The sequence below is a fragment of the Dendrobates tinctorius genome, unplaced genomic scaffold (genome assembly GCF_039654945.1).
Source record: "Dendrobates tinctorius isolate UK_male_01 unplaced genomic scaffold, ASM3965494v1 ptg000319l, whole genome shotgun sequence".
Lineage (NCBI taxonomy): Eukaryota > Metazoa > Chordata > Amphibia > Anura > Dendrobatidae > Dendrobates > Dendrobates tinctorius.
In genome coordinates this window covers 394,551-421,641 of record NW_027361986.1, presented here as the reverse complement: position 1 = coordinate 421,641, position 27,091 = coordinate 394,551, and the positions used below count along the sequence as shown (strand labels likewise).

At 44.7% G+C, this 27,091-nt stretch overlaps 1 protein-coding gene across 1 annotated transcript in view; it reads right to left on the bottom strand.

Annotated features, from left to right (window-relative positions):
* NCKAP1L (NCK associated protein 1 like) overlaps nt 1–27,091 on the bottom strand; it is a 310,666-nt gene that overhangs the window by 138,605 nt on the left and 144,970 nt on the right. Inside the window, exons 21-23 of the mRNA XM_073561415.1 lie at nt 12,614–12,832; nt 11,646–11,782; nt 2,556–2,653 (exon numbers count right to left, since the gene is read on the bottom strand). Coding sequence (XP_073417516.1) covers nt 2,556–2,653; nt 11,646–11,782; nt 12,614–12,832 — 454 coding nt within the window. The remainder of the gene's footprint in view (nt 1–2,555; nt 2,654–11,645; nt 11,783–12,613; nt 12,833–27,091) is intronic.

The following is a 27,091-nucleotide window of genomic DNA, read 5'->3' as shown; positions in this document are numbered from 1 at the left end:
CACGTCCGTGTCTACGGTATGGGTAGTGACAGTTTTCACACGTACCAGAGTCACGTACTCAGGTAGACCCATTCAAATGAAAGGGTCTGTGCACATGTCAGTGTGTTTCCATGGACCGTGTGTTCGTCGGCAAAACAGGCTGACATGTACCGCACACGTGCACACGGAGAACATACATTGATATCCTCCGTGTGCACGGATGTCCGCCGGGGAAGAAACACTACTGTAAGTGCCATTCCTCTGCGGCAGATGCTGAATGCGGCTCTCTTTCTCCCCTGCTCTGCCGGGGATCGGCGCGAGCAGAGGAGAATGAATGAATGAATGAATGAATAACCAGACGTGGGTTCCCCCTATATTTTTGAACCAACCCGGCAAAACTCACAGGTGCAGGCTGCTATTCTCAGGCTGGTAAGGGGCCATGGATTTGGGCCCCCCCCTAGCCTAAAAACACCATGCAACACACGGTTGCCACAAGTGCGCCGCACGTATTACACACACGGACACAGATATTTCCGGTACCGTGTTTCTGGCACCGGAAATATCAGGACATGTGAAAGGGGTCTTAGAGACAATATCTCCCCTCTACTAACTTTTTTCAATAACTTTTTATTAAAAATACTGTTTAATACAAAATAACCTCTGGGTGCTATAGTAACATGGAAGAACTGTGACAGCTCAAAGGTTTTACTCATTTTACCCCCTACTTCTACTGCCTGTATGCGGATTGACAGATGGAAAAGCAGAAGCAAAGACCAGTTCCCATATAATCCAACTCGTTGTATTTGCTTTTAGATGCAGATTGCACTTAGCAACAGGCAGTTGACAGAAAATTAGACAGAAGGCAAATATCTAGTAGCCAGCACTTAGAAGTGATTTTTTTTTTGGGGGGGGTGAGGGAGGGGGGTAGTGTCAACTCATAATTTAAAAAAAAGCCAACTTGGCATATTGGGGCAGATTACTCAATTAAATGTGTCAGAATTCTGTCTAAAATTAAGCAAATATTCAGGTGCAAATGCCATGTGCAATATCTTTAAGGGTTTTGCCTTACTTAGACACATTAGTGTCCAGAAAATAAGAGTGGGGTTGTGGGGGGTTGTAAAATGCACCAAATAACTAGGTTTACTCAGGTTTTGTTTTTTTAAGCAGTGGTCCGAATAAGTACACCAATTTATAGACGGTGTAAATTTGGAATAGACAAGTTTTAAAATGCACCAAATTTATAATCCACCATAAGCCAATATGGTATTTGGTGGATACAAGTACTCAGCAAATGAGGTCAAGTTGCCTAAAAGAACGGTGACTATTAAAATAAAAAAGAGAGGAAAACCATGTAGATTCAATATTCTATCATAAGGAACCATAGCTGCACCAATGTGAATAATATTAGAGATTATGTACATTTTACAAACATTGCTCTTGCTTTAACGCATCAAGTATACAAAAGATGCAACTTTGTAAGTGTTCTTTTATCAGTTGATGTATACATCCCACATGCAGTCCTATGTGTCTTAAAAGTTGCATAAATCAAACAAGCCCTGTGTTTACTTTGCTGTCATTAAGTATCTATGGGACTGACTCCGAAAGCCAAGTCCTCTAATTGCAGGTACTATGTCAGTCTCATAGACAATGAATGAAGCAGCAGCATGGATGTGCATCTGTCGCTTCCTTTAATTGGTGATTTGGGATTCCCGTTCTTGTGATCAAGTATAATGTTTGGACATTACCGGTTGAGTGAACATGCTACAGTGTTAGTGAGAATCCACTCAAATTTAGAAGAAAATAACTATGGCACTCCAAGAGATGCAATCAGAAAATCAAATTTAGGCTTTACTGCAGTGTCAGCATAAAGCTCCAATATGTATAACGGCCAGCGTTTCGGTCATCTGTGGACTTTGGTCCAGGCCTGTCTTCATCAAGGTGCATATCCTGCAGTGCTGACCATATGTATTGAGACCCTATGATTCAGGCTCTTATCACCTATTCTGTAGGATAGGAGAGTTGTAATTGTTGGACAAGCTCTTTAATCCAAACCTTAGAGCAATAAGCTCACGTTGCATTTGGTCAAAATCAAAACTCTAGTTTGCGGCTGCTTACCAATAAATATTAAGTGACTATTGCAGTAACTATTCTAGCTATATCCTACTTTTTCACAGTCAGTGTACTCATAGTTAGAGATGAGTGGATCATGTGAAGTTTGAATTAGTCGGCTTTTCCAAATTTTCCGTAAAGATTTGATTCACGACAGAGAAATATGCCACCAATCAAAGTACTGGAACTCTTCAATTTGCTTGTACAATACAATACAAGTATAACACTTTCAACATTTGTATGGAAGGAGAGATGCTCCAACATTGTGAGAAATGGTGCTAGCTGGGCAAGTTTAGTTTTTTTTGGGCGATCACCGCGAATCGTATTTCAAAAGGTTCAAATTCGCATAGAACCATGAATTTCAAGGATTTCAACTCAAACTCGATCCTCCGCAGATCAATCCGCTTACCTCTACTCTTAATGCCTTATTCCAAAAATTAGACGCATTCAGAAACATTATATTTTACCTTTAACTCTGAAATCTGAGATGTCACATGCCACATAAGATTTTCACTCAGAAACTTCATCCCGTATGGACCAATCATCTCGGCTAAAGCCTTTATCTCTACAAGAGATTGAAATAAAATCAATTTTAGGAAATAAATATAAAAACTGTGAAAGTTATGAATGACATTGTACCACTTACATAGGCAATACTGAATGGAGTATGTAAAGGAGGTTGGTGGACATAGGTGGGATCTGGCTGCTGTGATCCAACAAATGATTCAGCATCTACGTTGTTCTTTCTGTCTAGAGGTCTGTCTACAGACACCTCTGCCCTTAAATGTAAATCTTTCCAACTAGTCTATAAAGTTCTCCATAATGCTACACCATCACATATCTCTACACTTTGTCTACAAACGTTTAGTATCCAATAGCTTAAATCACTCATCCTCCTGAATAGCAACCTATCTTTCACTCTCTGCAGGACTTCTCTCTCTTTGTTGCACCATTCTGTGAAACTCTGTGACTTGCAGCATTAAACTTGATCCTAACTGTAGAAATATGTTTGGAGCAACAACTCCATTCCTGCCCATGAGTGTTTAGTTGCTAGATCTGTATGCTGTTTATAAAGTTAGATTAAAAAAAACTCACAGAGGCTCATAAAGGGAGAGCATGTGACTGTATTTCCTGTTTTCCTGGGTATGAGAGAAGCAGCCTGCTGTAGATGCTGCACAGATAGAGTCACAAATGATTTATTCCGGATCTATTAAGCTTATCATATATTGTTCCTGATTGTTCCTGAATAAAGAATCTCTGTTGTCACACGCTTGGAGAGTATCCTGAATAATCCGCTGCCAACACTATCATTTCTAACTGTAGAGGAGTCCTCATAAATTAACGCCTATCCGCTGGATATGTGATAATGGTTAAACTGATGTGGTTCAGGATCCCCATCTTTTGCTGCAATACTGACACTAACAGGAGTTGAATGGTGCAGCTGGTCGCTTAGGTGCCCTGCAGCGCCCACTCTATGTCTATAGCACTGAAGATGATAGCTGAGAGTAGCACTTATGCTTTGCATTTGTGGGGAAGGTGACTTGACAGACAGACTTGACTGGAAGTAGGAAGGAACGGTTGGTGCACTATGGACGGAGATTGACAAGGACAGCAGGGTGATAGCTGGGAAAGACAGACAGGAGAGTGCAGTACTTAGAAATGACCACAAGATGGCAGGGGGGAGTAGTTCAGGACTCAACAGCAGCTTAGGGCTTGAGAAACGCTTAGTCATAGGGGGCGGGGAGATAGGAACCAAGGAGGGGAATTCCCGGTGAGAGAGGGGATAAATAGGACTGGTTGGGGTTCCAGGCAGGTTAGTCCCGGGAGGAGCTCGGCAGAAGAACAGCGAAGAGCTCGACTAGGGGACTGACAGGAAAGAGACAGTTAGGGGGGTGGCCCTGACCCGACGGACCGCAGAACAGACGAGGCCCCTGCCTCCGCCTCGTCCTTGCATCGCCTGGTGTCTGTGTCATCCGGACGTGGTAAGCAGTGGTCCACCCCCCAATCCCGGCCCCTACCACACATTTTTAGAGCCATAGGCAGAGTGAATATGTAACCAGCCGCTCCTTTCAACTAAACCTGGCAACAGTGCTGCTGCTAAAGAAAAACTGCTAGAGAATGGTGGACATTCTCCCCTGCCCTGGTGATTAATAGGACCCAATCCAATCTAACAAATTGCACATATCTAGTGGGTAAGTGACAATTTATGAAGTCTAGAATACCCCTTTCAGTGATGTCCATGACTTGTACACACAACTTGACCTTACTGAAATCACAATTCAACATTGTCCCATAATAGCAATCCTGCTCTCATCAAGCTGCGCTACACATGTGTTTGCCTGGACATTGCAGTGGAAAAATAAACTGGAAGACAATAGCACAATAGGGTCTTATCCAAGTGAAAAGTGACAACAGATCTGGAGAGTTGCTCACCTGGCCAGGCTTGTGACACAAAAGCACATAAGGCTGCTGGAGACCTACAGGGATACCAAGAATCCAATAGAGAAGAATAGGGTAATCCTCTGCTGCCTGGACAAATGAGTCCTTGACGCCAAAGACTAATGTAGACAGATAGGGTTTATTTGTCAACGCATTTCGAAGTTTCACTCTTCTTCAGGACAAACCAGAGTCATAAGGGGATTACAGGTGCAGCTTTAAACATGTAATTACTTGTAATCTACTTGTCACTATGGTTTGTCCTGAAGAAGTGTGAAACTATGAAACGCGTTGACAAATAAACTGCATCTATCTACAGTACATTAGTCTCTGTCTTCAATGACTCCTTTGTCCAGGCAGAGCAAGATTAACCCATTCTTCTCCACTATTGTCATCTTGGCCTGGACCTTGTCATGCTTGCCATATGACAGTGGCAATATGAAAAATGCTGTGCCCCTTTATATTTTTAACATAGCTTCGGTCGTTGTAAAGCAAACATTTTTAAACCTAGCTTTAAATATTGCTTCCTTTGCATAATAATAGTGGCCTTGGTCCATGAACGATATTTCAAATACATTTTTCTTTGTCTGGACTCGTTACATTATATTATACTGAATGGGGGTCCGTGGCTTACAGTATTATTAGTAAGGTTTAGAAAAATTGCAGCGGATCAAACGTATCTGTCGGCACTAAATCAGCATTAGGTTCTGCTATTCCCAACGCATGGCCAAATAGTTTATTCTGGTCCTGTGCTCCGAATAATGGCTTATACAGAAGATTTAGATTAGAACAGAGGGACACAGCACAAAAGACAATTAAATCAAAGCAAATGCATTTCCCGTCAGGACTGGGTATATACATGTGGTTACAATGTGACAGCCGTAATGAGTATTTGTATGCAAGGTCAATATCGAGCCGCACCATTCTCAGTAAGAGGAGGAGGCTACGGTATTTCAGCAGCAAAGACATTAAAGGGCATCGTTGGAAGGTCCTGTCTGACTTTTTGTGATCAGAAAGCTGAGATGCTTGTTCACGATTTAATGGCATACTTGACGGCAATAGTCACACACAATATGCGATTGGTGAACCAAAAATTATTGGACGTTATTTTAAGAACAACACATGCCGAGATGACCGAGCGGAGTTGTCATATTCAAGGGTAACTGCATACATACTCTGTATCGAAAGGTGAAAAGGCTGAATTATTGTGAAGTTGCCACAATAATCCTTCTGCACATATTTGATGGCCTTCATTACAGTGTATAGTGTTTTTTACTTATAGGCTGTGTTCCGTTGTGATGATGTCAGATGATGTGTGTATTTACAGACTGCTCTATATCACGATGATATTGCAACAGTTTTTATATATTCATTATAGGCTGTGTTCTAATGTGATGTCACACAAGTCTTTCAGTTTTTCTTACTTTTCTTCAAGATTGCTGATCTTCATCAGCGGGATTCGGCACCCATGCTATAAGGCTGATCCCAAGCATCAATAATGTTGAAACATGGTAATCTCACAATTTTTTCTTTTTGTGTAAAATCACTGTTTTATCTGCTTTACATCTACCAGTTCTCTGAATGCTGAGCTCTGTTTAACCCTGGAAACATCACTGATTGTCATCTTTCTGTGTACACTGTGCATAGGCAGAATCCTGACAGTCAGTGGTGGCGGCGGGATTATACATATAAAGTGTTCATTAATATGGAGGACTACATGGCAGCAGGTTCACTAGTCCTAATCATAACGTAGTATAATGTAGAGACAGAAATAATGATTTCAGCAAAGTGTCACTTACTCAGTTGCTTGCTGTATATTTGATAAAATCACTATTTTATCAGCAGGAGATTATCACTAAAGGACTAGTAAACCTGCTGCCACGTAGTCCTTCATATTCATGAGCTCTATATAACCCCGCCCCCACCACTGAGTGGCATTTTTCTGTCTATGCACAGTGTACATAGAAAGCTGCCAATCTGTTATACACAGAGCAGCATTCAGAGAACTGGTAGATCTGCAGGAGATAAAACAGGAATTTTGTTAAAAAAAATTACATGCAGAACAGTAAATTACATTGCAGGAAATAGGGCTACTGCTCTCTGATGCTGTAGCAAAATCCTTGTAACAGATTCCCATTGACTATTTTCTAATGAATGCCATTTTTGTACGTCCATTGTGCGTTTGATTGGAGATCTGCTGCAGTTTCCTGGACAGATCTGAAAGCATATTTGTTTAGGGAAAACTTTAGAGTAGATGCAGTGATACAGCAGTGTTGTGGCCCTTTCAGGATTAAAGAATGATGGTCATATTTCCGCATGAAACTTTTACTATGAGATGAAAATTCCCTTTAAAGAGAACCATGTAGGTCTCATGACATGTTTATTTTACTAAGTATCTGGTTTTACTATAAAATATAAATTCTGAATCATCGTTATTTAAAATCCCATGTTTTGTCATCGCTCAGCTTTTCTACTTGGAAGCCTATAAATATTGTGAGAAATAATGTAATGAGGTAGTATGTGGTTTAGGTTATTGTCAAGTAATCGAAGTGCTTCCTACTGCACGTATTTACAGGCGTTTGTGCCGCCAGGTACCACTCGAAGGTAGATCCCGGTACTGCAGCTGCGGACCCCAGGGGTCAGGTTTGCTGACATTAAGGACTAGGGCTCTGTTCAGACTAGTAAGTTCTGGCACCTCTACAGAATGGTTACTGACACGGATTTGGGATATGGTAAGACTCGGATTCGGAGACTGGTTCTAGCAGGCCGGATAGAAATAAACCAGGAGACAAGGTTTCAGGCAATGGAAACACATGGACCAGGAGAGCAGGTTCAGGATCCTGGCTGCACAGAGACCAGGGTTTGGGGTTCAGCACTCTGGCCACACCAGGACCAGGGGACCTCACAATTCACTAGTAGGAGAAACTACACACTAATGAATATTGATGCTTCAGCGACTCCCGAAGGGGGAGAGAGTCTTTTGTACAAGATGCCACCCAGGTAGGCGTGCTGCCAGGAAGTGCGACGTGCACAAGCAGGAGGCATGGCCGCAGAAGGGGACCACACCGCAGGGTCCAAGCAGTGGGTATTCCAGCGTCCCTGTTATGAAGGGGAACCATGCAGGGGTGCTGCAAATAGTGTTACAACTGCAACAGGATAAATATTTTGATGGGAGCGCTTCTTGAAATAACCTTAAATTGTAGTATCAGGTTTGCATGATGTGGAACCAAGGTCTCATTTACACGTTCAGACATTTCATTGAAAGCCCAGTCCTGACACTACCGCTCGTCTACGGAACTGCGACTCAACAGATATTTGTAGTACAGCCCAATTGCTCTTAATGTAGACTCAAGTGTTATCCAAGTTCAGAATTTCTGAATGGAGTGACAATTATTATTATTCTTAATTTTAAAAGCTTTGAAATTGTAAATTGATTTTGGAAAACCCATTTAGCTACATTATTTGCAAAAAAAAACAAAACACATGCTTACTGCTGATAACCTGACAGTATTAAGGAAACATAAACTTCTAGTATAGTTTAATCATTTCACATAAAAGCATTCACAAATCAATAATTAAAATGAGCGTTGGGGGAAACCAGTGGTTGACGATCCCTGAAATGCAATTCCCTGCTCTGTAATAGGTTAGCAGGAATTACTGCTCCTCCATCACATGTAAGAGTCTAATAGCATTTGACAAGAATTAAAACTCAGAAAAAGATGGGATGGCCAAGACATTGCCATGGCAACAAGCTTTGGGGGAAGCGGCTCACATACACGACTGCAGCATCCCAAGTTTTTGCCTTCTATGGTTGTTTATCAAAAAAGGGGGGGTAGGGAGATATCTGAGAGCGTTATGTTCTGCAGTACGGCGGTACACACTGTCCCAGATGCTAATGGGTTAACAAAGCCTTAAGACAACACTTCATTTTCTATTTTAAAGATAGATGATGGCAATTTGCTATCTTTAAAATAGAAAATGATCTATTCACTGGCGATTGTCTGACGTTGACATTGACCCTTTGTTTACCAGAAGTATCACTGAAGAAATACAGAAAGTAAGTTTTAAGAAGGATGGTACAGAGAAAATATGTCTGATTGCTATCAATAATTTATAAAATATGGGAAATGCATGTGCAAATACAACATGTATCACGAATACCGACATAGATACATAGATAGATAGATAGACAGACAGACAGACAGATAGATAGATAGATAGATAGATAGATAGATAGATAGATAGACTTTTTTTTATAAAATAATCTCTGTCTTTCTACGTAGGGAAACTTAAAGAGGTTGTCCCATCTGGGAGATATATGGCTTACTATATCGACAGGATATGCCATGAATGTCCAATATATCTGGAGGCAATCTATCTTGAGGCTTGGACACTTTCTTGCACTGATCTCAGTGAAGAGATGGCCGTGTTTTTGTGTTTCTCTCGATTCATTTGTATGAGAATTACAAACAACAGTTGTCAACCGTCCAGAATTGCCATAAAAATATAAAAAAAAATAAGGCATTTTTTCCCCTATCCATAAATAAAATTTGATTATCATCATATTGCAACTCGCAGTGAATGCTATTAATGTATTTGCATCAGTATTATGGGCTGTAGTCAAATATCTCTGAACATCAAATCTTAAAGGGAATCTGTCAGTGGGATCAACCCTCCTTATGGTCATAAGAAGCTGAATAGAATGATACCTTTATATCTGCGATATCATGTGTTATTCCAGAGAAATCCACAATTTTCTCATATGTAAATGGGCTGTTCAGGACTATGGGCCGAACACTGATCTGTATGAGAATCCGCCTCCAGAGATTATATTAAATAAAAGGGAGAGATACCAGTGTGATGTTGTGGCGCCCCTGAGGGTATCAGTTGCCACAGAAGTACTGCACCTCAACCAGAGGTGTGGTACTCCGCTCTCAGGTAAGGAGGGGGCACTACCCAGAACCCAGACACTTGCATCCAACACCAGACCTCTCAGGCGCAGGGAGGGACTAGGCAGAGGGTGTGGGTGGAGAAAGCAGCAGGGGGAGCTGAAGGAAGTGACAGCTAGAGGGAAAATGGGCAGTTGGTGCTAGGGACTTGAGCAGTGAAGAGCTCAGCCCTGGACCAGCAAACAGCGGAAAGAGAGAAAGGAAAGACAGAAGAACAGAAAGTTAAGCTTCAGTGGAAGAGAGGAAGAAGGGGTCTCCTAGGGGCATGGGTAGTGAGGAATTCACCCGTGGGGCCCGTATCCACACCGACTGCAGTCGGGTGGAGAGACCAGGTCGCAGTTAGGGGACCAGCCCCAGTCTAGTGGGGAAACTGAGGACTCAGCTAGTTAACTGGAGGCTGCAGTATCTGTACGTGCTACAGCCAAATCTGCACACATTCACTGAAAAGGCAGCCATATAGGATCCAGGGGACCTAGAGCACATCACCCGACAAGATCCGAGTCTGCTGGCTTGGGACACTGTGTGGCAGGCGCAGGGCAGGAGAGAAGGGAGCCAGTGCAGTGAGACAGCCAGGAAAGGAACATCTGAAGAGGGTTCTGACCCAGTGTACCCAAACTACCTGAGAGCTGGCTGGACCACTGACCTGGCGGAGACAGTTCCCCACCTGGGGATTGTAACATCAAACTGTGAGTAAAAAGTGTGAAGACTGCACTCCGCTGTGTCCTCAGATTATTTGCTGCATCACCTGCCTTGCACCACAACCACCATCATCATTTACACCTATAGCTGCCCTGGGACTAAGCTATACCTGTGGAGAGCTGTATCAACTCTGATGCATCACCATCAGCCCCAGCGGTCTCTTTAAGCAGCGTCGGCTAACACCTATATTGCCGAGTACCACAGGTGGCGTCACAAACTATCTTTTATAAACTTTATCATCCCCTTATCATCATTTTCATTGGACACCCAGGGCCACGGACCGGGTCACTGATGCCGTTACACATCCCCTTAAGAACCGGCCTGGTACCGAGTACTCCCACGGCTCTGGCGGGCGCCCCAATGTGTAATGGTCGCTCTCTGCTCTCCTGATCTCACTGCAGAGCTGTGTGTGATTATACCTGACACATCTGCAGGATCCTCAGTCTCAGCTTTCATCTTACGGGCAGACAGGGTTACAATACAGCAGTTGTGAGAGCTGCAGCAAATGTGTTTGTAAATAGATAAAGTTCAGTTCTACTGTCCTGTGTTAAGGGGCGTTACCAGTGTGAGACATTTTACTTTTAACAAAAATAGGCACTGGTGGCAGATTCTCATGCAGATTAGTCAGGTCCATAGTGTTTAACAGCTCACTTACATATAAGAAAAATGTAGATGTCTCTGGAATAAGACTAAGATATCAAGGTATAATTTTATTGAGCTAACTATGACCAACATGCCCATATAAGCGGTTTAAAAGGGTTGATCCTATTGACAGATACTCTTTAATACTTCATTATCGTTTTCCAACATGTCCTTAAAAATTATGACCCTCTGTGATTTTTTTGATAAGTTATCAACCCTGATTCCAAAACTTGGCCAGCACAGTTGCTCAGCAATTTTCTATACTCGAGTGAATTGAGGTAGACCGTGCATCACAGCCATTCCATCTGCAGGATGACAGGATCCTTTTCTCAATATAGTAGTGTGTCTCAGAAGTGAGACCTGCATATATAGGCATATGGCATATTCCAAGATCTTGGAAAGTGCAAGACAAGGGACCTAACAGTGGGTTATGTTAGAGGTAAATTTCAAATTTAGAAAAACAGTGTTGATTTTACATAGTCATAAAATGTTCACCACCAGTTGAGTATGCGACTGGTCAGCAGCGTTGTTCAAAAAGTACAGATTTATTTTTATTTTTTTGTACAAATTTTTGCATACACAAGGCATGTATTGTATTGTAAACTGTCATAGAATTTCTTTAGAAGAACCAGCTCTGCAAATTTGTGAGAAATATGTCATCTAGAAATATGAACTAAGATAACAATGAAATATTCTGTGATTTATCTTAAGGAGAGACCATCATTCTAAATACTTAAAAATCTTCATAAACCTGACAAGTGTGCAATACGGCATGAAATTATTAAAACACATAAAGAATGCGGCCATTAGATGCATTCTACATCCACGCACCTAAGGTATCCGTGTATTCATCAGCATTGAGCCCTTGTTCTCCACTCATCTCTGTGGGTATATCGACGAAGCATTTCATTGATGGAGAATACACTACTAACCCCGCACTTGCCTGACGAAGCAGACACTCCAAGTACCTTGACAAAAGATAAAAAAAAATATAAGTACATATAGAGGCTTCATTCAATCAGATACATTTCCTTGAACTACGCCGATCAGCAGATACTTGTTTTGTCTAATTCATAATGAGCTATGGTGTTCCTTGACCCAGAAATCTTACTCCAGTACCTGACTGAAGGTCAATTTTGGGCAAGGCGCATAGAGGAGCATGGGACTCTTAATGAGTCAGGAGTATCTGACTTGATGAATCGGGACTCAAGTCTTAGTCAACAAACCCTCTGGTTTTGTCAGGCCTGGACAATTATCTAATATGTGTCCTTACTGTCAGTATTTCAGCATGCTTGATCATTTGTTTCAGTGCCTAATAAGGTGCTGCCTGATGGGTCTGACAGAAGGCTAGTCCCTTTTCCAAACTAAAAAAAAAAAAGATTGACCAAGCAAAGTATGTACGGTAATTAGATGAAGATGTCTAAGCTGGGCATATTTAGTTTATGGAACTGGACTAAACAATTTGGCTTCGTCCACCACAGCTCAAGAAGAGAACATTACTGTACAGCTCTTGTAAATCTCCCTTGAGTGTCCGATAAAATTATTATTATTCATTTATATAGCGCCATTTATTCCATGGCGCTTTACATACGAAAAGGGGAAATATAGACAAGTACAATGAACATGTGTAAGACAAGGGACACACAAGTACAGAAGGAGAGAGGACCCTGCCCGCGAGGGCTCACAGTCTACAGGGATGGGTGAGGATACAGTAGGAGAGGGTAGAGCAGGTCGTGCGGTGGTTCAGTAGACTGAGGATCATTGCAGGCTGTAGGCTTGTCGGAACAGGCGCCACTTACCAGTTGGTATAAAGTGCAGTGATAGTTTGCTCTCCATTTGCGTCCACTGCCTGTGTTTGTTGCAGAAGGGTATTCCGAATAGCCCGGGTGATATCAATATTTACGACGTGGGCAATGGACTGCAAAGTGCTCAGAAAAGATCGCATCGCACTCAGGACTTCAGAAGGACGCTGGATCTCCCGAGTATTTGGTTTCCAATTCACCAATGAGACTAAGGCTCTAAAACATACATTAGTTAAACGTTTTAATGCATACTTTTGTTGTAATGTTTTAGGCGTAAATCAGTAACACGAGCGAGTATCTGGAACTTTGCAGTATAATTTATTAAGGAAAAGTAGCATTTCCTCAGATATTGGCAGTTTTCTGTTTCCTTTTTTCTTGTCTGTAGTCTGTTTAGAAATATTCAGAAACCCACTTAAAACGGTTGTCCATTTCTCAGACAACCCTTACTTTATTTTTATATTCCACCATGTTAAATAAAAACAGCCTACACTCACCTCCGATGCTGGGATCTGTTGGGGTTTGCATGACACTGTTATGTCACGCGCACTATGTGGCCAAAAAGCAGCTGCTAGTGGCCTGCTTCACTCTCACTTCCTTCCATTGAACCGGACATCCATAGGAAGTCAGAACTGCTGCAGTTCTGTCACTTCCTCCAGACTCCCAGTTTTATTGGAAGGAAGTGAGAGGGAGACCTGGTAGCAGTGTCACCAGAACGGCACCAGCATTGGAAATGGCAGAATATGGTAGGCAACACATGGAATTGTTACTGGTAGTATTGCTAGGGTTACGGATCGCACTAAATATAATAAAGTGCGATCTCAACCCGGAGTCCACCGTGCAGAGATGGTAAACTGCTGCTCGGTAATGGCGGACACTAGCTGAACCGGTGTGCGCAAGCGCAAACTCTGTTACAGCACAGAGCTGCAGAAAGAGGCACCGAAGCCTGTTACCTCACAGACTACGGCTTAAGGAACCGCTACTGCAGCGCCAGGGATTAACCCTAGAGAAACGCTGTGCCCTGTTAGCAGTCACAGGGTGCAGCCGACAGTTGTGTTACTACACTGCGTGCGTACAGCGCCCCCCTGGCGGAAGCCACTAGCCAGCCTAAGCTTAGTGCTGGAAAGCGCAGTAACTTCACACGGCACCGTTGAGACGGACACTGCAGTACTGCAGTACAGAGGGGTCTCGTGCAGATGACACTCTCTGGCATAATGTGTGAGAGAAGCTGGAAGCACTGCGGCTCTATGCAGTGCCACCACTTGGCGCTGACTCTGGACTCTAAACCCTACCAACATGCGTATCAAAGGGAAGGAGTTTCATATTGAGTCATTCAGCGGTTCACAAGCATCCATCATCACACACATCACTACCAATTACTGTCTATACTAGCGCATGGCCGAGCGGCCATGCAAACCTTTTATAGCAGCGTCTGTTATGAATGAGTCACCGTAGGAGACAAAAGCAGAAATACAAGCTAAGTCCAGAAAACCAGAGTTGGCAACTATCAGATTGCAGACCCCTGAACCTATCAACACAACTAGCAGTAGCCGTGGGGGGTTCCTACGATGCCCTAGACCCCTCGATCACAGCCAGAGAATTAACTAGGCCTAAAGAAAGAAAGGGGAAATCTAAACTGCCCCAGAGCAGACCCCAAAGCAATAGGCAGCCCCCAACATATAATGACGGTGAAGCAAGATGAAAACACTAACACAGACAGAAAGATAGACTGAGCAAAGACGGGGCCCAAAACTACCAAGATAGGAAAGGACAGGAAGGCTGCTGTCTGCAATCTGCCAAAACCCTATCAAAGACATAAGCCAACAAGCTGATATGAAAAAGGCCCTGAAGCAGCTAGGCTTCAAAAACTAAATCAGCACTCAGGTATTTTCAGAAGACAGAGCTAAAGGAATTCAGCACACCCCAGCAGGGAATGGCAGAAATCCAGAAAAACAAGTAAAACAAAGTCAAAGCACAAATGCAAAAGGCCGAGCAGCAAACTTATCTTTAGAGGAGCAGGAATTCAGACTGGTCTCCAAGGATCCCACAGAGAAATCACCCGCAGGGCAGAATGACGTCGGCAGCCTTATATCCAGTCAGTAACTCCACTCAGCCAGTCATAATCATCAGCCTCAGGTGTTTGATAATCAGGCTCACTACCTTTCTTTAACAGAAGAGGGAGTTCCTCGGGCCTCAGTAATGAAGGGGAAAATGAACTCACAACAGTACCTCCCCCTTGAGGAGGGGTCACCGAACCCTCAACTACGCCACCAGGGCGATCAGGGTGAGCCCGATGAAAGGCACGCACCAATCTTTTGGCATGAATATCAGAGGCAGAGACCCAGGAATTATCCTCCTGACCATAACCCTTCCACTTAACCAAATACTGGAGTCTCCGTCTAGCCAGACGGGAATCCAGTACTTTCTCTACCTCATATTCCATGTTACCTTCAACCAATACAGGGTCTGGAGGTGCCACCCCTGGAACAACAGGTTCAACAAACCTCTTCAACAAAGATTTATGGAACACATTATGGATTTTAAATGTGACAGGAAGAGCCAAACGAAAAGAGACCGGATTAATAATCTCCACAATCTTGTTAGGTCCAATAAATCTAGGCTTAAACTTAGGAGAAGCCACCTTCATAGCAATATTTTTTGATGATAACCACACCATATCACCAACCTTAAACTGGGGACCAATGGTCCTATGTCGGTTGGAAAACCGCTGGGCCTTTTCCTGGGAGAGAGATAACTTATCCACCACTTGGTCCCAGATCTGGTGCATTCTCTCCACCACAGTGTCAACACCTGGGCAGGCAGAGGGCTCCACCTGCCCTGAAGAAAATCGAGGATGAAACCCAAAGTTACAAAAAAAAGGTGACATCAAAGTGGCAGAACTAGCTCTATTATTTAAAGCAAATTCGGCCAAAGGCAAAAATGAAACCCAATCATCCTGATCAGCAGAAATAAAACATCTCAAATAGGACTCCAAGGTCTGGTTTGTTCTCTCTGTCTGCCCATTGGTCTGAGGGTGAAAAGCAGAGGAGAAGGACAACTGAATTCCCAGCTTGGAACAGAAAGTTCTCCAAAATCTAGACACAAACTGGACTCCTCTGTCAGATACAATGTTCTCAGGAATCCCGTGCAAACGAACCACCTGTTGTAAAAACAGGGGCACCAACTCAGAGGAAGATGGCAACTTAGGGAGTGGTACAAGATGAACCATCTTAGAGAACCTATCACAAATCACCCAAATAACAGTCATCCTTTGAGAGACAGGCATATCAGAGATGAAATCCATTGAAATATGGGTCCATGGCCTCTTGGGGACAGGCAAAGGCATCAACAACCCACTAGAGCGAGAACACGATTTAGACCGGGAGCACGTCCCACAGGACTGCACAAAATTCCTGACATCACGAGACAAGGAGGTCCACCAAAAAAACCGACTCACCAGATCTCTAGTACCAAAAATACCTGGATGACCAGCCAAAGCAGAGCAATGAACTTCAGACATCACTCTCTTCTTCCACTGGTCAGGAACATACAACTTTCCACTGGGACAACGCTCAGGTTTGTCCTCCTGGAACTCTTCCAGAGCACGTCTCAAATCGGGCGAGATGGCAGAAAGAACTACCCCATCGCCTAAGATGGTAGCAGGCTTGGTCACCACAGGAGAATCAGCAAAGATGCTCCTAGAGAGGGCGTCTGCCTTGACATTCTTCGTTCCAGGAAAAAAAGAAACCACAAAATCAAAACGTGTAAAAAACAAGGCCCACCTAGCCTGTCTAGGGTTCAAGCGCTTAGCCGACTCTAGGTAAATCAAATTCTTGTGGTCAGTGAGGACCACGACTTGATGCTTAGCTCCCTCCAACCAATGTCTCCACTCCTCAAATGCCCATTTCATGGCCAACAGTTCCCTATTCCCCACATCATAGTTACGTTCAGATGGAGAGAACTTTCGGGAAAAGAAAGCACAGGGATTCATTTTAGATGTTACAGAATCCTTTTGGGACAAAACAGCTCCTGCACCAATCTCAGAAGCATCCACCTCTACCTGGAATGGAAGTGAGACATCAGGTTGCCGCAAAACCGGGGCGGAGGTGAATCTTCGCTTCAGCTCCTGAAAGGAAGAAACAGCCTCCGGAGACCAATTTAACACATCAGCACCCTTCTTAGTCAAATCAGTCAATGGCTTGGCAATACTAGAAAATTTTGCTATAAATTTCCGAAAAAAATTAGCAAAACCCAAAAACTTCTGGAGGGCCTTCAAAGAAGTGGGCTGAACCCAATCGTAAATGGCCTGTACCTTGGCCGGGTCCATTTCAATAGTTGACGGGGACAAAATAAATCCCAAAAAAGAAATCCTCTGTACACCAAAAAGGCATTTAGATCCTTTGACATACAGGGAATTCTCCCTCAAGATCCGGAACACAGTCCGAATATGTTCCACATGAGAATCCCAATCCTTGGAGAAGATCAAAATATCATCCAGATAGATAATCAAAAATGTATCGACAAAATCTCGGAAAATATCGTTCATGAAGCACTGGAAGACAGAAGGGGCATTAGTGAGCCCAAAAGGCATCACCAGGTACTCAAAATGTCCCTCCGTCTTCCATTCGTCCCCATGCTTAATGCGAATAAGATTATACGCCCCCCTGAGGTCAAGCTTGGTAAACCAGCAAGCACCTTTAACTCTGGAGAATAGATCAGAAATCAGGGGTAACGGATACTGATATTTAACAGTAATTTTGTTGAGGGCACGATAATCAATACAAGGTCTTAATGATCCATCCTTTTTGGCTACAAAAAAAAAACGGGCACCTAAGGGTGACGAGGATGGTCTAATATGACCCTTCTCCAACACCTCCTTAATATAGGATCGCATAGCCTCGTGCTCGGGTACAGATAAATTGAAGAGCCGACCCTTGGGAAATTTACACCCCGGGCTCAGTTCAATTGCACAGTCATAACTCCTATGAGGAGGCAGAGACGCAGACTCATTCTCACTAAATACATCATAAAAGTCTGCCAAATAATCAGGAACATCATGCGACTGAGGAGAGGTGGAAAACACCGGAGCCTCACTAAAGGCACACCGACAACCCCAACTCACCACAGACACAGATTTCCAATCCAAAACTGGATTATGAATTTGTAACCAGGGAAACCCCAGAACAATAGTATCATGCAGATTATGCAACACCAAAAATCTGCAATTTTCTTGATGGTCTGGGGCGACCCGCATTACCACCTGGGTCGAAAACTGAGGTTTATTTTTATCCAAAGGAGTAGCATCAATCCCCCTCAAAGGGATAGGCATCTGCAGAGGTGTCATCGAAAATCCACAACGTTTAGCAAAATCCAAGTCCATTAGGTTTAGGGCTGCTCCAGAATCCACAAAAGCCTTGACGGAAAATGTGGACAGGGAGCAGATCAGAGTAATAGCCAGAAGAAACTTAGGTTGAACACCCCCAACAGAAAACGTGTGTGCAAAGCGTTTCTCTCGTTTAGGACAGACAGAAATAATATGCGAGGCATCTCCACAGAAAAAACACAACTTATTACACCTTCTGAACTCCTGACGCTGCTCTATGGAAAAAACTCTATCACATTGCTTAGGTTCAGACATCTGATCAACAGGTGGCAACACCTCTCGTGCAGCTTTGCGTTCGCGCAAACGCCGATCAACCTGAATGGCTAATGACATAGAATCGTCAAGACCAGAGGGAACAGGAAATCCCACCATAGTATCTTTTACGGCTTCTGACAACCCCTTCCGAAAGAGAGCAGCCAAGGCATTATCATTCCAGGAAGTAAGTACTGCCCACTTTCGGAATTTTTGACAGTACAATTCAGCAGAATCACGACCCTGGTTCAATGCCAGCAGGGTCTTTTCAGCCTGATCAATGGCATTAGGTTCGTCATACAACAACCCCAAGGCCTGAAAAAATGCATTCACATTAGTCAGAATAGGATCATCTGGTTTCAAAGAAAACGCCCAATCCTGGGGATCGCCACGCAGCAAAGAGATGACAATTTTAACCTGCTGCGCGGAGCTCCCTGACGAGTTAGGCTTCAAGGCAAAAAATAATTTACAATTATTTTTGAAATTCAAAAATTTAGACCGATCCCCAAAAAATACATCAGGTGTAGGAATCTTTGGTTCAGCAGCATGTGAATGAGCAAGGTAGGTGGAAATTCCCCGCACTTCCGCAGCGAGCTGCTCCACACGATCAGACAATTGCTTTATCTCCATTGAGAGAAAAAAAATTCCCCCTACGGCCTCAGAGATATAGAGGAAAAAATATACACACTTTTTTTTTTTTTTTACAATTCTTTCCTGCTATTGAGTACCCTAGGATCTGCGGTACAGCGGGTGATTCTGTTATGAATGAGTCACCGTAGGAGGCAAAAGCAGAAATACAAGCTAAGTCCAGAAAACCAGAGAAGTTGGCAACTATCAGATTGCAGACCCCTGAACCTATCAACACAACTAGCAGTAGCCGTGGGGGGTTCCTACGATGCCCTAGACCCCTCGATCACAGCCGGAGAATTAACTAGGCCTAAAGAAAGAAAGGGGAAATCTAAACTGCCCCAGAGCAGACCCCAAAGCAATAGGCAGCCCCCAACATATAATGACGGTGAAGCAAGATGAAAACACTAACACAGACAGAAAGATAGACTGAGCAAAGACGGGGCCCAAAACTACCAAGATAGGAAAGGACAGGAAGGCTGCTGTCTGCAATCTGCCAAAACCCTATCAAAGACATAAGCCAACAAGCTGATATGAAAAAGGCCCTGAAGCAGCTAGGCTTCAAAAACTAAATCAGCACTCAGGTATTTTCAGAAGACAGAGCTAAAGGAATTCAGCACACCCCAGCAGGGAATGGCAGAAATCCAGAAAAACAAAGCAAAACAAAGTCAAAGCACAAATGCAAAAGGCCGAGCAGCAAACTTAGCTTTAGAGGAGCAGGAATTCAGACTGGTAAAATGAATTCACAACAAGCGTCCTTCTGGGACCTTCCTGATAGTCCAATCCGAGCTGGAGAAGGACCTGAACATGTAACCTCCGATCTCCAATGAGAAATCGTCCCACGGGCATGCTCACTAGACCCAAAGGAGGACTCAGTCCCTGGAGTTGCTCACTGCTGATCAGCATGCGTTGCTATAGCTGGACCAGAGGTGGCAGCAGCAACCAAACCCACAATGCTAGTCTGAGCAGAGCGCCGGGATCGACGAGTCTGCTGAGCAGCCTCCTCTGCGGCGGAAGAGGAATGTGAGACCACCAAAGGCAAGGCTCGGCATTTCTGCTGTGCAGCGACAGGAACCCGGCGCCTAACAAGTATTGCTTGGACTCTATTGTAAATGCCTTAATAATAATTACATATATAGTGGCATAATCTAAAAGTGTGGCTTTTAATATTACAGTGGAGCATATCTAAAATGCTTAAAGTGAGCTGGTCAGGTGATACACGCTGCTCAATCAAAGAGTAGGACTGTACCAATGGGTACACCTTGTCGTGGTGGGATGGCTTTAATGCTTTTTTTCTTTTTAGTAAGTAGCGTAAACTAAGTACCCTATGCTATTTACATATACTATTACTATTTACTTATTTATTTGTAGGGTATATGTTAATTTTGTTTCTTTGTTTTAATTTTTTCTTGGGTTTCCTGGGTTGTGTCTATGAAATGGCCACATGAACATGGTCTTACACAATGCACATATACCAGTTTATAGGCCTGCTCATCATTTGCTTTCTTAATAATCTTTTGTACTTTCCATAAACAGGGGGTGTGACTCCCTTTTCTGAGCGAAGTATTCCATCTGTATAGCTTCCCATGGATGGGTGTCTCATTTGGAGCCCTGTGCTGCTCTGCCCTTATTCACATTGACGTCATATGACATATTATTATTACTATGCATTTATATAGCGCCATTTATTCCATGGCGCTTTACATGTGAAAAGGGGAAATATAGACATATGTTAAGGTTTTAATGCTAGACAGGTTAGGACAGTCCAGATGAGTACACCATGTTGCGGTGGAATGGCTCTTATACTTTTTTTTAATCAAAATAGAATTAACTAAGTACCCTATGTTATTTACACGTACATGTACTATCAGTATTTATTTATTTACTTGCTGTATGGTATATGTTCATTTGGGTTTTTTTTTGTTCTGATTTTCTTGGGTTTTGTCAGGGTCTCATACTTGCTGCCCACGAATTGTGCAGCATGTATCAGGTGTTAGGTTCACTAGCGTTGTGTTTCTTTTATCCCTACACCATTCTTCTTCTTTGAATTTATTCTATTTAGGCAAGTGGGTGCGGACCACAACTCTTCTCTGGGAATCTTCTTGAGGACCACACCTAGGTGGCTAAAAGATTACATTTACATTCAGGAAAGTGAATCTCAGGAAAGGAGCAGGAACAAAAACAACAACAAAATTCCGGAGAATAGCTGCATTTACACCTGGTATGATTCCGTACAACCTAGATCCACAGTAAACTATATTAAGTAGAGTTGAGCGACTTTTGGTTTTTTAGGGTCGCGTTTCGTTTCGTGAAACCCGACTTTTCCAAAAGTCGGGTCGAGCAAGATCGTCCGATTATAGGGAAAAGTCGGGGTCGTCCCGAAACACAAAACCCAATGTAAGTCAATGGGGAATAAAAGTCGGCAGTGAGAGGAGGACAGGAAACACACTTACAGTGCCCATTTGAATGCCAAAAGCATCAATTCTTCTTACTTAAGCTTGTCAACCTTAATTAACTTCATAATATAAGTTACGCACTGAAAAATGGGGGTTATTTGGCTAAAGTTGTGGGGGGGGGAGGGCTGGCTGCAGGTTTTCATGTGCCGTGGGCGAAAGAGCGCCCCTTTAACACATACCACAACTCATCATGCTCCGATACGGCAGATAAATAGCGGTATAGTACAATGAAAAATACCTCACTTTTTACATCTCATGACGAGGCCCATCTATTTCTCCATACAGAATCATTGGTCCCATATAATGTTTGAAACAGTATATGATGAGCTCCACATAATGCTACAGTATATGTTGGTCCCCATGGATGAAGCTCCACTGTCTTATGGGCCCAAATAATGCTACAAACATAATGGGCCCCATTTCTAATGCTCTAGTGTATAATGGGCCCTGTAAATGCTGCTCCAGTGTCTGATGTCCACCTTTGGAATGTTCCAGTGTATGGTGGGCCCCATCTATCATTCTCCAGAGTATAGTGCTCCCCAAAAATTGCTGTCCCAACATTGAAAACAATCAAATAAGTCTCCTCGCTAGGGAATCCCTGTACTTGTCTGGACAGGTGCTGTAGCTTGCTTAACAGCTCGCCAGCCATTCTCACGCCCAGTATGGATTGCACGTGATTGCACAAAGGTTAGAAAGGGTACCGTATCCCTGGATAACATGTATGGATAGCGTACACATTCAAAATATATGTCTCAGGAGGCAGGCTCAGACGGTGTCAGGCCCAGTATGGATTGCACGTGATTGCACAAAGGTTAGAAAGGGTACCGTATCCCTGGATAACATGTATGGATAGCGTACACATTCAAAATATATGTCTCAGGAGGCAGGCTCAGACGGTGTCAGGCACAGTATGGATTGCACGTGATTGCACAAAGGTTAGAAAGGGTACCGTATCCCCGGATAACATGTATGGATAGCGTACACATTCAAAATATATGTCTCAGGAGGCAGGCTCAGACGGTGTTAGGCCCAGTATGGATTGCACGTGATTGCACAAAGGTTAGAAAGGGTACCGTATCCCCGGATAACATGTATGGATAGCGTACACATTCAAAATATATGTCTCAGGAGGCAGGCTCAGACGGTGTCAGGCACAGTATGGATTGCACGTGATTGCACAAAGGTTAGAAAGGGTACTGTATCCCCGGATAACATGTATGGATAGCGTACACATTCAAAATATATGTCTCAGGAGGCAGGCTCAGACGGTGTTAGGCCCAGTATGGATTGCACGTGATTGCACAAAGGTTAGAAAGGGTACCGTATCCCCGGATAACATGTATGCATAGCGTACACATTCAAAATATATGTCTCAGGAGGCAGGCTCAGACGGTGTTAGGCCCAGTATGGATTGCACGTGATTGCACAAAGGTTAGAAAGGGTACCGTATCCCCGGATAACATGTATGGATAGCGTACACATTCAAAATATATGTCTCAGGAGGCAGGCTCAGACGGTGTTAGGTCCAGTATGGATTGCACGTGATTGCACAAAGGTTAGAAAGGGTACCGTATCCCCGGATAACATGTATGGATAGCGTACACATTCAAAATATATGTCTCAGGAGGCAGGCTCCGACGGTGTCAGGCACAGTATGGATTGCACGTGATTGCACAAAGGTTAGAAAGGGTACCGTATCCCCGGATAACATGTATGGATAGCGTACACATTCAAAATATATGTCTCAGGAGGCAGGCTCAGACGGTGTTAGGCCCAGTATGGATTGCACGTGATTGCACAAAGGTTAGAAAGGGTACCGTATCCCCGGATAACATGTATGGATAGCGTACACATTCAAAATATATGTCTCAGGAGGCAGGCTCAGACGGTGTTAGGCCCAGTATGGATTGCACGTGATTGCACAAAGGTTAGAAAGGGTACCGTATCCCCGGATAACATGTATGGATAGCGTACACATTCAAAATATATGTCTCAGGAGGCAGGCTCAGACGGTGTTAGGCCCAGTATGGATTGCACGTGATTGCACAAAGGTTAGAAAGGGTACCGTATCCCCGGATAACATGTATGGATAGCGTACACATTCAAAATATATGTCTCAGGAGGCAGGCTCAGACGGTGTCAGGCACAGTATGGATTTGACGGCCCAGTATACACAGCGGTGGAGCAGGGAGAGGTAAAGATTGCAAATGCTGGGGCCCTGCCCAAGCAAGGGGGGCCCACTCGTGGGCGTCGGTACTGGCACTGGGCCCCTCATAGTACAGCGGTGTGTCTGACGGCGGGTGTGCACCACCACCGTCAGAGACACTTGATTGCACTATGAGGGACCCTGTGCCAGGGCCCGCGCCCAAGAGTCGGCCTACCCACCTGTCCAGGGCAACGGCACTCGCACGGTGTCGTGCGCTAGGTGGTGACCCCGGCCATGGGGGGGGAGGCAGCACAGTTAGGGAGTTTTAGAAAGTGGCATATGTTGATGTTGGACATTCAGCTGATGCAAAAGGCGAAATAGGTGAAGTACCAGGAAGAGGTGGACCAAAGCAAGCCATTTTTCTGTAACCCTATGTGTCATCAGGGGAAGGTGGGACAAAATCCTTGGAAACCCATGCGTGGTTCATTTTAATGAAGGTTAGATCATCCACATTTTGGGTTGACAGACGGGTCCTTTTTTCTGTCAGGATTGATCCAGCTGCACTGAAGACTCTTTCCGATAGCACACTTGCAGCTGGGCAAGCGAGCTCCTGTAAGGCATATTGGGCCAATTCAGGCCAGGTGTCCAGTTTAGCGGCCCAATAGTCAAAGGGGAATGACCTGTGTGGGAGAACATCGATATGGGAGGAAAAGTAGTTTGTAACCATAGTTGACAACTGCTGTCTCCTGTCACTTTCCATCGATGCAGTATTACCAGTTGTGTGAGCGGTATTTGAAAAATCAGTCCACAACATTGTCATGAAACCCCTGTCTCCAACGCCACTTCTGCTATGTGCACCACGAACACCTCTGCCAAGCTGCCCCCGGCCCGTACGGCTCGTGTGAGAACCATCACCGCTGCTTTGTGCTGGGAATGCCTCAAGCAACCGATTTACCAGAGTTGCTTGTTTATTAGCCAATATTAGGTCAAGGTTCTCCTGTGGCATGATGTTTTGTAATTTGCCTTTATAGCGTGGATCCAGGATGCTGGCCAACCAGTAGTCGTCATCGTTCATCATTTTGGCAATGCGGGGGTCCCTTTTTAGGATCCGCAAGGCATAATCTGACATGTGGGCCAATGTTCCCGGTGTCAATGATGCACTGCGAGTGCTGGGTGGAGGAGCACTTTCTGGCAAATCCACATCCCTCCAGTCACGCACAAACCCTGTACCAGACCTTGCCACGCCAACATTTTCACTTGCCCCACGAGATGCATCCTCCTCCCCTAAGTAATCATCCCCATCATCCTCCTTCTCCTCCTCTTCTTCCTCCACCTCGTCCAGGAGAGGTCCCTGAGCAGACAATGGCTGAATGTCATCAAGGATTCCCTCCTCCTCTTCCTCCTCATCAACATTGGCTGCAGACGCCTGCTCCTTAAGGTGCGTCAAAGTTTGCATGAGCAGACGCATAAGTGGGATGCTCATGCTTAGGATGGGGTCGTCTGCGCTTACCAGCCGTGTGCATTCCTCAAAACACTGAAGGACTTTACAAAGGTCTTTCAGCTTCGACCACTGCACGCCTGTCAACTCCATGTCTGCTCTCAAAGTGCCTGGCCGTGTATCCTCCCACAAATGCATTATGGCCTGCCTCTGCTCGCACAGCCGCTCCACCATGTGCAGGGTGGAGTTCCACCTTGTTGCAATGTCGATAATGAGGCGGTGGTTGGGAAGGTGGAGCAATCGCTGCAGCTTCTGCATACGAATGGAGTGTACAGGCGACCGGCGGATGTGCGCGCACAGTCTTCGCACCTTCTGGAGCAGGGCTGTTAACTCCGGATAATTTTTGAGGAAGCACTGCACCACCAGGTTCAAGGTGTGAGCCAAGCAAGGTATGTGGCTGAGTTTTGAAAGGGCTATGGCTGCCACAAAATTACGGCCGTTATCACTAACTACCTTGCCTGCCTCAAGATGTACACTGCCCAGCCATGACTCAGTTTGTCGCTTCAAGTACTCGGCCAGCACCTCGGCGGTGTGTCTGTCGCCCAAACACATCATCTGCAACACAGCCTGCTGACGCTTTCCACTAGCTGCTCGATAGGGGGACACATCGTGTGCAACAGTGGCAGCTGCAGATGGAGTGCTCGTACGACTGCGCTCTGTGGACGAGCTTTCGCTTCTGGAGGAGGAGGAGGAGGAGGAGGAGGGTCGAACGCCTACAGCCAACTGTTTCCTATACCGTGGGCTAGGCAGCACTGTCCCACCACCGCTGTCCCCTGTGGACCCTGCATCCACCACATTAACCCAGTGTGCAGTGATGGACACGTAACGGCCCTGGCCATGCCGACTGGACCATGCATCAGTTGTGAGGTGCACCTTTCCGCTCACTGACTGCTTGAGTGCATGGACAATGCGGTCTTTCACATGATGGTGGAGGGCTGGGATGGCTTTGCGAGAGAAGAAGTGGCGACTGGGTAGGTCATAGCGTGGTACTGCATAGGCCATGAGTTCGCGGAAAGCTGTGCTTTCCACCAACCGAAAGGGCATCATCTCAAACGAGATTAGTTTGGCAATGTGGGCGTTCAAACCCAGTGTACGCGGATGAGAGACTGAGTACTTTCTTGACCTACTCATAGTGTCTGGGAGGGTGAGCTGGACTTGAGAGCTGCATATGGTGGAAGTAGCGGTGGACAGGGCGGACTGAGAGAGGGTTGATGATGGTGATGGAGTTGGTGTTCTTTCTGATGGCCTAGAATCAGTCTTTCGTTGATATAACAGTGGGATTCCCTGACTGCTGTGGCCTTGCAACGACACCTCAACATTTGCTGCTGTGCTAACCGGTGGGCTTACAGTGGGGGAAACAATGTAGCGTTGCTGACTACCTTCGTTGTGATCAGTTGCACATGTGGCACTTGAGGTTTGGTGTTGTGTCCACGCTTGCAAGTGCATGCTGGTTAAATGTCTAAGCATGCAACTGGTATTCAAATTTTTCAGATTTTTCCCTCGGCTAAAGGTCTTTGCGCACTTCTTACAGATAACCTTGGCCTGATCATGAGGATTTTGTTCAAAAAAGTGCCACACTGCACTCTTCCTACTTTGGCAGACATTTTGCGGCCTAGCACGCTGTGATCTTTTGACCCTCTGGACAAGCTGTCCAGCAACTCTTTTGATGTTTGGAACCTGTCTTTGGAGTGCTCCGGGCCTGCCAGATAACAGCTGTTGCGATGTTGATGTCTGCTGTGGATGCTCCTCATCTGAGCTATTGGAAGCAGCACCCTCTTCCCCCAATGGATGCCAATCTGGGTCAACAACTGGGTCATCCATCACCTCCTCTTCTATGTCATGTGCACCTTTCTCTGTGTCACCGTGTATGGTGGTATAGTGTGCGGGAAGGGGCACCTGAGTCTCATCAGGGTCAAAATCTGGCTCTGTGCACTGCGAGGACATGTAGTGCTCTGAGTGAATGTACCAGCAGAATCATCCATCAGCGGCTGTGCATCAGTGCACTCCATGTCAGATTCATCTTGGCCTGGGTAATTCACCATTTGACTTGATAATCCAGGCATGGTATGTGAAAACAGCTCCATGGAGTAATCAGTAGTATGGCCTGCGTCATCCT